General features: G+C 45.0%; 1 protein-coding gene across 1 annotated transcript in view; it reads right to left on the bottom strand.

Moving 5' to 3' along the window:
• Positions 1-3332: 3332 nt before the first annotated feature.
• Positions 3333-10990, bottom strand: part of cmip (c-Maf inducing protein) — a 34500-nt gene continuing 26842 nt past the window's right edge. The window contains exons 17-21 of the mRNA XM_084452892.1: positions 9683-9730; positions 9288-9434; positions 8912-9017; positions 7681-7751; positions 3333-7436 (exon numbers count right to left, since the gene is read on the bottom strand). Coding sequence (XP_084309018.1) covers positions 7383-7436; positions 7681-7751; positions 8912-9017; positions 9288-9434; positions 9683-9730 — 426 coding nt within the window. The 3' untranslated portion in view covers positions 3333-7382. The remainder of the gene's footprint in view (positions 7437-7680; positions 7752-8911; positions 9018-9287; positions 9435-9682; positions 9731-10990) is intronic.

The following is a 10990-nucleotide window of genomic DNA, read 5'->3' as shown; positions in this document are numbered from 1 at the left end:
TTAGTTTTGCTAAACAGCATGGTCTAATCCTGTATGTTTCCTAGATAAGTACACTCAGCTCAACAGCGCCCTCTTCAGTCTGAATGGCAAGACGGGCTACGTGCTGCAGCCTGAAATATAAAGAAAATAAGAAATATTTAGTGTGTTTTAATGGTCCCCATGGGTATGCCTCTTGAATAAAGGCTTTTAAAATTTTATGGAAGAGTGCCTTGACTTTTTGGGAAACTCAATCATGGAAGAATCCACTTAAAGAGCAGTAGACCACCTTCCAGATAACATCACTGCTGACAAGCAAGCAGCTCTCCTTCTCTCTGCCATGACTAATGTACCTGATTGGTCCTGTCTGGCACAATAGAACCAATATGCTGTTCCCAAATATGCAGTTCCCAGATATGCAAACACCGTCCACCACTCCAGGCAGTCTCAGGCAAACACAAAGGGATTGAAATAATTTCTAATTGTACTTGTACAACAGACCTGGGTCAGACATGTCTTCTGACCTGACAGAGCTCTCTGCTGCCCCCTGCAGGTGATAGCAGCCCACCACCTCCCCAAGCCTGGACGCAGCATCACCAGTCCCTTTGTTGAGATCGAGCTGTGTGGTCACACGGAGGGCAGCAAATTCAAGACCGCTGTATACTGTGAGGAGGATTGAGGGGGGGGGGGGGGGGGGGTGATAAGGAGGAACAAAGTTTGGATGTGGAGTGGTAGAGGATGGGAGGAAAGGGTGAATGGAAGGCGTTGGTAGTGGTGTCTGTTTCAGACCTGGGGCCTCATTTATCATTGTGGATACACCCTTTTTCATTTACACCTGATTTTTGTACTTGCTTTTCTCCGCAAATAATGTGATGTATCATGCCAAAACTCCATGGGAAATATTGTGAGAAATATACACAATATTTCCCATCGAGTTTTGTCATGATACATTATTTGCGGAGAAAAGCAAGTACAAAAATCAGGTGTAAATGAATCAGAGACCTATCTGGGGGAGCTCTTCAGTGACCAAATGTATACACAAGACACAGTTATAAGAATAACTGTTATTACAAATGCTTAATCAAAATACAGACACAGGTTGGGGGCTATAAACGTGGGAGATAGACAGAACACAGCAAACGCACTGGACACTGGTGCGAAAGAAAGGGCCGCATGGGTAATGCAATTTGGAATACCACACATACAGGTTCAATATAACATGGATGAATATGAAGTGCTCCGGTGTCCTGCTGCCCGCTCTGGGAAGCCCCTGTCTGACTCCGGCGCTTCCCTTTTCAAAGGAACACCTTGCGATTAGCTGACTCCTTGCAGCTGTCTCCACAGTTGCACATGAAACAAAAGAGAACCAGCAATCAGCCCATCAATGAAACAATCGACGACTCACAAGACACCCCAATGGTAAACCTTGTTACGTGTGTGTGTGTGTGTGTGTGTGTGTGTGTGTGTGTGTGTGTGTGTGTGTGTGTGTGTGTGTGTAATGGTGTGTTTGTGTGTGTAATGGTGTATGTGTGTAATGGTGTATGTGTGTAATGGTGTGTTTGTGTGTGTGTGTGTGTGTGTAATGGTGTGTGTATGTGTGTAATGGTGTGTTTGTGTGTGTGTTTGTGTAATGGTGTGTGTGTGTATGTAATGGTGTGTTTGTGTGTGTAATGGTGTATGTGTGTAATGGTGTGTGTGTGTGTGTGTGTGTGTGTGTAATGGTGTATTTGTGTGTGTGTGTGTGTAATGGTGTGTGTGTGTGTGTAATGGTGTATGTGTGTAATGGTGTGTGTGTGTGTGTGTGTGTGTGTGTGTAATGGTGTGTGTGTGTGTGTAATGGTGTGTGTGTGTAATGGTGTGTTTGTGTGTGTGTGTGTAATGGTGTGTGTGTGTGTGTAATGGTGTATGTGTGTAATGGTGTGTGTGTGTGTGTGTGTGTGTGTGTGTGTGTGTGTAATGTGTGTGTGGGTGTGTGTGGACCACAGGACATGTTTTCAGACCCCAACTTCTTGGCCCGCAAAGGAATTCTCTCAGGTAGAGCATACAAACACACAGACACACAAGGAAAGCACACACAGTACAGTACATATGTGTACACACACACATGCACACACACACACACACACACACACACACACACACACACACACACACACACACAGCCTGAAGTGTTCAATATTTCTTTAATTTCCCCTTGTTCTGTATCTCCTCAGGTCATCGTTCTGTACGTCTGAAGAATGTCTTCTCTGAGAACATTGAGCTGGTCTCACTGCTGGTCTACATCAAAAGAGGTGAAGCACACACACACACACACACGTCATTGGTCCGTCCTAGTCCCAGTGATGTCAGGGGTTCCAGTCGCAGTGAAGTCATAGTTTTTAGTCCCAGTGAGACTCAGTATAGACCTACAAGAAACATGAGGTCGACTTGGCAAGTGAGACAGTTCTGGATCCTGGATCTGCCTCACATTATTTTAATAAACGCAATTGAATTCCCTGCTGACAAAAGTGTCTGTTCTCTTCTGTTGTTCTTCAGGATAAAATATAAGAAGATCAACAACAGCAAGTTCTATTCCTGAGGAAAGCCAGGACCGGCCAGGCCTCAACCTTTTCAGACCCAGACCCACAGGGGGGAGGAGTCAGTGTGTGATTGGATGTTTCAAAAGAGGAGGGGTCCAGACTGGGGTGAGGGGTCAGTGTGTGATTGGGTGCTCAAGTGATTGCATTGCAAATGTGTTTTTCAAAATGTATTTGCATAATGTGTTGTTGTTTATGAACTTGTTGGCAAGGATGATCAGATGGTTACAAACATTTTGGTAGCGCTGGCTTTTATTATCTTCTGTTGATATTGTCTTTCAACATTCTATAGCCATGCATTTGTATAACTTGAGTCAATAAAGTAAACTTGTGATGACTAATGTGTGTTGAACTGAGTGATCAAGTGAGATGCAAGGCAGATGCTTCTAGGGCTTATTCTCTCCAGGGGTGAGTTCAATTTGAAAACGGTTTGAACTGTTTTGCTATGGTTTCTGGGTTGAATGACATGTTTCATCAAAACGGTGTGAAACGATGTGCAACAAGCTTTGAGATAGGTTTTCGCTCATTGGTGGATGTGTCAGAGGTGTTACCCAACCAGCAAACTGATATATAAACCCCACAGTATCTTCTCAGCTGCCATAGGTGCACCGCTTGCTTGATCAAGGGTGTTAAACGCACCACCGTTTCCGTTCCAATAAACGTTTTATCGGGGCTGAACTCAACCCCAGGCCTAAACAGGGAATCAAGAACACAAACTCATCTTGAAACATATTCACAGACAGTTTATTTTGATTGAAATTATTTCACATCATAGTTGTTATTTTTCCTGTTGAAGTTCTTGTATTTTCATGACGACAGCCAGAGAGCAGCGGTAGCAGCGGTAACCAGCAGGAGAAGCAGACCACGCAGACAGGAGGAGAGAAATGACGCCGGGCCTTTTTCCCAACCCGCCCCAAAAATTTACTACGAGGAATTGTGGGAAATATTGTTTTTCAGTTCGTCATGTCCATGACTGCGCCACCAGGGGGCACCAGAGCAGCAGGCACCCTCGCCACCACGACCATTAAGACTCAAGCGCAGTCACAATTAAAATGATAGAAATCTTTACAAATTCAGAAAAATGTTCAGAACATCTTGTAATATCAACTCTGGGGAAGAGAGGAATGGAGGGAGAGAGAGAGAGAAGGATGGGAGGAGGAGAGAAGGAGAGAGGGTAGACATAAACCAAAGCATAGCACAGAGAGCTCCACAGGATAGAGATAGAACAAATGGATGTCTTTTTTTTTCAATAACAATCACATGTCCTACAGTAATAAAACCACATCCTTTCTCCCCCTTCCCCTCTCCCACACCTGCTCCCAAACCAAGCCCTGACCCCGGACCACTGATGTGGGAGGACAGGGTGGAGGGGGTCAACAGGGTATCTACTAGCCATCTCCATCTCACCAATCCAAGACGGCAAAAGGTCAAGTCTGCTTCAAAAGGCTGGAAGCAGAAACAGAAATTTAGCTTGTCATACCAGAATCTCTCCACCGGAATATTCTACCAGGACCCCAAAGGAAGTAAGTTATTTGCCAGACTAGGGTTTGTCAGAGTTTGCTTTGGGATGCAGGCCACCCATACATCCTCATATACACATGTAGAAATGAAATGTTGAAATGAGTGGAACCTCAGGGCTACAATAGAACTCTTCAGGGACAAGTCCACCATGGCCCCGCCCACCCCACTGTCTCAGCCAATAGACACACAGATTCTGACAACCGTTACAAAGGGATTCCACAGATAGAATCTCTTCGATGAGCACATAGTATGTCACCACAAGTGTACTAGTAGTGTAGGCTACTAAAGAGCCAGTGCAGAGGCTAGCACACTCACCAGTATGTAGTACAAACTGTGGATAGATTACAGTAGCTATTTGGGACACATCCGGGTGTGTCACTGTTGCACAAAGTCACACGCATCACACTAGTGATGCACTGGCTGCGTTGTGACACACACCTCACCCTGAATAAATCTGGTCATCACAGTAACCTGTGGGAGTTTCAGGGTTACAAGGTGGGGTTGAGAAGGGGTGGGGCCACAGACCTCAGAGCTAGTGATCCAACCCTTTTCATATATATCTTTTTTAAACCTTCAAAAAATAACAATGTTACAAAATAAAAACATCGGCAACATGTACATGCAAAAAAACAAACAAACACAGGTGACAAAATCTTGATTAAAGTGATCTCGAAAATCTCGAACACAAAACAATAATTAAAAAGTATTAACCACTGAAAACATTTTACTTAATAATGAATGAGTTAGATTACAGTGCACTTTGTGTGAAATACAACAACAAAAAATTCTAATGATGACCACACAACGCATCCTGACGATGACACGCACACCTGCCTCATCGCAGAACAATCTAGGAAAACACAGAGAGAAGGAGGACAGGAGAGGGAGAAGAAGAGAAGACTTATATACACATGTATATACACATTATACAGGGTCTGAGAGCACAAGGTCCTAAGCCAGACCCCAGAATGGCCGTACACGATACAAGTTCTATGGTGCCAGTTACCATCATGGCACTCAAAAAAAGGAAACATTGTAGCATTGAAACTCTCACATGTGGACGGCGGCCTGCCTCGACTGAGCAGAATTCTGGAGCATTCCGGAACAAAATCCCCAAAAATGAAAAAAACATTTGGATGGAGCCAGTCAGAATAGGGCCAACAGAACAACAGTGTGATTGTGTGCGTGTGTGTGCGTGTGTGTGCATGCGTGCGCGTGTGTGTGACTCCTGAGAGGCGACAGATCGATCGGAACCACCCACGGAACCAGAACCAGAACAGAGAGAGCCAGTCAGACCGCAGCGGCCCTCTGCAGTGTGTGTGTATGTGTGTGTGTGTGTGTGGGGGAAGGGGGGGGCATAACCAGATACCTCCATGGTGACCTATGACATTCCACTGCAATGACAACAGCAAATCTTTTCAAACAGGTGGTTTTGGAAACAGACTCCTTCACAGACTGTCCGTGTAAACAGAATGCTGCTGTTGTAATCTGAAATATGCATTTTTTATAGCCACACTGGGAGCACTCTACCAAACAGTGGCCAGTCTGCCAACCGACAAGCAGTCTGTTCAGACCAAGGGTTGTAGTCTGTCCCTCTGACCGTGCTGACTGATATGCATATGGTGGTTTGTGCATTCTGGACTGAGTGGACCGTGACCTGGCTCATTTTTAAGTCAAGTAAAGTGGCCGAAACAAAAAGAGCTTAATGAACCAAAAAATGATCAGTAATTGTTTGGCAAATGTCATCTCTGGAAGCCTGCAGTCCCAGACTGCACCACAGGGGGCAGGAATAGTCTGTATCTATCTACGGCAGGGACGCTCGGCTGGTGATGGGGGCCGCAGGGGCTAACACGTCCATCTGACGTTGAAAAAGAATGGCCAGGTTTAAGCTCACAGAGCTAACTCAGTCCTGTGGGAAACGGAGGAGACCCGGGTTCAAATCCCTGCCGGCCGCACTTAAATGCAGGGGAATGGCGGTCTGATCCTCAATATATGGTCAACACCAACCCATGCCATATCTGTGGGTGTGTCCCACTGAGGGGTGGGGAGGGGCTCTGACTGGTTCACAGATTAGAACCTGGTTTACAGATTGAAACCGTTAAGCAGGATGGTTCTGGTTGAGTTGTGGGTTGTGTGATGAGAGTCATCTAAGCAGGTTGCTCCAAACGTGATCAAAAGTGTCTTAGTAACATGAAACTAAACTGAGGGGAGGGGGTACTTTTAAAAGAGATGAGTCATAAATAGAAGATAGTCCCAGACTACCCACTCTACTGCACAGCCAGCCTGTTCACTATGGGAGTTCTTATATACACGGAAAACATGAACTAAAAGGAAGAGAAAAAAAGTGTTCCTTTCAATGGTGGTATTCTGATCAGAGCAGAGCTCTTGACATGTTTGCTTTTTAAAACATCAGATCAGGGAATATATATATATATTTATATATTCATATATATGTTCTATATAAACACACAGTATATGAAAGCAGAGATGTCTGGAAAAATATGTTCATTCAAGTTGATAAAAAGTTGATTTTGAGAGGGAGCGTGTTGCACAAGGAATAGGCACAGTCTTGCGACCCCTCTCTAATCTGGGGTCGCATCCCGTCTCCAGTGACTGAAAAGGACCGGGATCTGAACCGAGAAAAAACCCAACAAACCAAATATGAGCGTTGAACACGTCTTTTAGAGAGCTACATTTGGATCGACTAGAGGCAATATCAAAAAGAGTACTGGAATGTCACACATACTTTATCCAGCCTTCGCCAGACCAGGGCATGGGAGCTCCCAGTAGAGAGAGAGAGATGGAGAGAGAGGGTGAGAGACAGAAAGACAGACAGAGAGGGAGAGAAAAGGAGGGAGAGAAAAGGAGAGAGAGAGATGCGGGGGTGAGAGGGGGGGTCGATCCACTGTTGGTTGTGTTTGATCCGTGTCCATGTGACACAAACACAGAGACTCAATGAGGGCAGAGAAGGAGAACAGAAACAGAGCAGAGAGAGAGAGAGAGAGAGAGAGACTGAGTCCCTTATGTCAGACGAAAGTGGGTCCTGGCATTCTGATGATGTCACTAAAAAGCTAGGTCCTTGTGTTATGATGTCAAGAGAGAGAAGGAGTCCTGCGATGATGATTTCACTAGAAAGATGGTTCCTAGTGAGATGCGAGGTTGCTAGGGAGGTCCTGGAGATGGCGATGATGGCGTCGCAGGGCAAAGACTCCTTGACGACAGCGATGTCTACGTGTTCCGATGATACGAGGTAATAATCCTCATGATGATGTCATAGCTCCCATTGCGCTGATGTCACCGTGGGTGTGATCACCAGGCCTCTGTATAGCGGACGTCCACCTCCTTCAGGTTGGGCAGTTTGGCCTGAAGGAAGGAAGGAAGGAAGGAGGAAGGGTGAGAGAGAGAGAGAGAGAGAGAATGGAAATAGATAGACAGAGCAGATAACAGTGTTAATCATACTGATACTCCAGCAGCCTCTTTACTCACAGAGAGAGAGAGAGAGAGAGAGAGAGAGAGAGAGAGAGAAAGAGAAAGAGAAAGAGGAGAGAGAGAGAGAGAGAGAGAGAGAGAGAGAGAGAGACTGTGTGTGTTTGACAGTCCAGCCTACCTTCAAGTCCTCATATGTGTCTGCTGTCAGCTTGGTGCTGTTCATGTTCAAGCTGCAGAGGCTCTTCATGGCTGAGAGAGACAAACACATGATGCTAAATAAACACCTCACCAACCACATCTCAACCCACCCTTCAGCTGCAACCATGGCTGGAGTATTCTTAACATCTCACCAACAACATCTCAACCCACCCTTCAGCTGCAACCATGGCTGGAGTATTCTTAACACCTCACCAACAATCAAAGCTTTTATTTTCACAACAACATCCCAACCCTAGCCTCGTGAGACCATCCTGATCTCGCCAGCTCGCATTCAGTTTCTCTCCGCATATCAGTCTGGATTTCCATTTCGAACGATTATTCTCTGATTACGTTGCGACCGGGCCAATCAGGAACCGTGTTCTGACTGCTGGTCTGCCCCCCCAGTAGAACGTAGCACGATTGTTCCCGTAGTTGATGCATGAGGCGTTTTCGCCGTTCTTTTGAGTTTTGTTACGCTGATTGGCTGGAGGAGTTAAAGGACAATGCTCGTTTTTGACAACCTGGACCTTATTTACGACATATTATAAGACGTTTGACTCACCGAGATCACTTTGGTGTAGTTCGGAGGCCTGTAGAAGAAATGTAAAATCCAGCGCGAGCCAGTATATCCATGTAATGGCGGTGGTCGGGGCACTTAGAATGCAGTTTCTAAAAATCTATTTTCTGCCGCGAAACGGTTGTTTTCATCAATCTGTCTTGATGAATCGCTAGTTGTGCTTACATAGAGCGTAGGCCTCTTGTGGTTTTTCACATGCCTCTGTAATATGATCTTTCCTCCGAACTACACCAAAGTGATCTCGGTGAGTCAAACGTCTTATAATATGTCGTAAATAAGGTCCAGGTTGTCAAAAACGAGCATGTCCTTTAATCTGTCAAGGCAATTACTCCCGCCCACTATAATCGTTCTAGACAGGCAGAAGGCCAGACTGATCTGTGGAGAGAAACAGAATGTGAACTCGCTAGATCAGGGTGGTCTCACGAGGCTGTTCAAAACCCAAACCTTATCTGCAGCTATGGCTGGAGTAAGAGTGGAATATTCTCCTGCTCCATCACAATGTCATGTGGGAAACGTGTTATAATGCTTGGGAGAGTCTGTTGTCTTGAAAGCACGTTGGTGTGTGTGTAGTTGTGTGTGATTCTGGTGTCTGGTGTGTGTGTGTGTGTGTGTGTGTGGGGGGGGGGGGTCTTACAGCTGAGGGCCAGCAGGCCAGCGTCAGTGACGGGGGTCTCACACAGGTTCAACACCTGTAGACAGGCCAGGTGTTCAGACAGCAACCGCAGCCCTGCGTCTCCAAACTGACACACACACACACACACACACACAAACACACACACCCGCGCACACACACACACACACACACACACACACAGAGAGAGAAACAGTGAGTCACTACACATACTGTACTACATAACGTGTGTGTGTGTGTGTGTGTGCGTGAGCATTAGTGTGTGTATGTGTGTGTGTGTGTGTGTGTGAGCATGTGAGCATTAGTGTGTGTATGTGTGTGCGTGTGAGTGCATGTTTGTGTGTGTGTGTGTGTGTGTGTGTGTGTGGCGTCGTGGTACCTGTGTGGACCAGAGGTTGAGCTGTTTGAGCGAGGGCAGCTTTATGAGCTGCTCAGCACAGGCGCTGGTAACGTTGGTGAAGGCTAGACTCAGGTTCTCCAGGTTCCCAAAGGAACCAGAACTCAGCAGCCTGGCCAGGTCAGCATCCTGGAGGCCAGAGGGGGGGGGGGGGGGGAGGGAGGGAGGAGGGGGGAGAGAGAGGGGAGACCGTGGGAGAGGTCAAGTTAGGGTCCATAGAATAAGTAGTATTACAAGAATTACAAAACGACAAAGCATTCTTGTAAGATGCTTAGAGACTTCAGTGACAGCCTACCTATACAGCATGTATTGCATATGCAGTACATTTTACAAAGGGATTTTACACGGGCGTGAAGGGCTAATGAGGTGAATCTCACCGTAGACTTGGAGGGCAAAGTGAGACGAGTGGGTCCTCCTTTTCTTTGCTGAGGGAGAGAGAGAGGAAGAGAGAGAGAGAGAGAGAGGAAGAGAGAGAGAGAGAGAGAGATAGAGAGAGAGAGAGAGAGAGAGAGAGAGAAATGGCGTCAGACCATAGACATTGCAGTTCATAATCCAGACACTAGGTGGTATCAGGCTGCAGAGTGCTGCTGATCTCTATTCTGGTAGCTAGGAGCTGGTTGAAACCCTCACATGCAAACTCAACTAAACTTGATCTTAGTGAGCTCTCTGAATATAGGAAATAAAGTAGATCTACATATCTTGACAGAATAGTATTGTTTAGTGTGAGTGATATTATACATATATATATATATATATATATATATATATATATATAGTATTTATATATAAAATATACTATTTATGTATATTTTTTCCTATGCTGCTTTTAACTTCTTACTATGTTTTATTGTAACTGCACTTTGAGGGACTTGCACATACTATAAGAGTTTCACTGTGACAAACTTGACTTCACTTCCCTGATATGTGTACACATATTTTTGTGGTTACATTGATGCCATCGCTGTCTTTAGCTTGTGTTGTTTTAGTGCTAGAGGTGTTGTTAGTGAGTGTTATTGTAGAGGTGTTAGTGAGTGTTATTGTAGAGGTGTTAGTGAGTGTTATTGTAGAGGTGTTGTTAGTGAGTGTTATTGTAGAGGTGTTAGTGAGTGTTATTGTAGAGGTGTTAGTGAGTGTTATTGTAGAGGTGTTAGTGAGTGTTATTGTAGAGGTGTTAGTGAGTGTTATTGTAGAGGTGTTAGTGAGTGTTATTGTAGAGGTGTTGTTAGTGAGTGTTATTGTAGAGGTGTTGTTAGTGAGTGTTATTGTAGAGGTGTTAGTGAGTGTTATTGTAGAGGTGTTAGTGAGTGTTATTGTAGAGGTGTTGTTAGTGAGTGTTATTGTAGAGGTGTTAGTGAGTGTTATTGTAGAGGTGTTAGTGAGTGTTATTGTAGAGGTGTTGTTAGTGAGTGTTATTGTAGAGTTGTTGTTAGTGAGTGTTATTGTAGAGGTGTTGTTAGTGAGTGTTATTGTAGAGGTGTTGTTAGTGAGTGTTATTGTAGAGGTGTTGTTAGTGAGTGTTATTGTAGAGGTGTTGTTAGTGAGTGTTATTCTAGAGGTGGTGTTAGTGAGTGTTATTGTAGAGGTGTTAGTGAGTGTTATTGTAGAGGTGTTGTTAGTGAGTGTTATTGTAGAGGTGTTAGTGAGTGTTATTGTAGAGGTGTTGTTAGTGAGTGTTATTGTAGAGG

The sequence above is a fragment of the Borostomias antarcticus genome, assembly GCF_949987555.1.
Source record: "Borostomias antarcticus genome assembly, chromosome: 18".
In the NCBI taxonomy this organism is placed as follows: domain Eukaryota; kingdom Metazoa; phylum Chordata; class Actinopteri; order Stomiiformes; family Stomiidae; genus Borostomias; species Borostomias antarcticus.
Note: the sequence above shows the minus strand (reverse complement) of the source record. Positions and strands in the feature narration are given on the sequence as shown.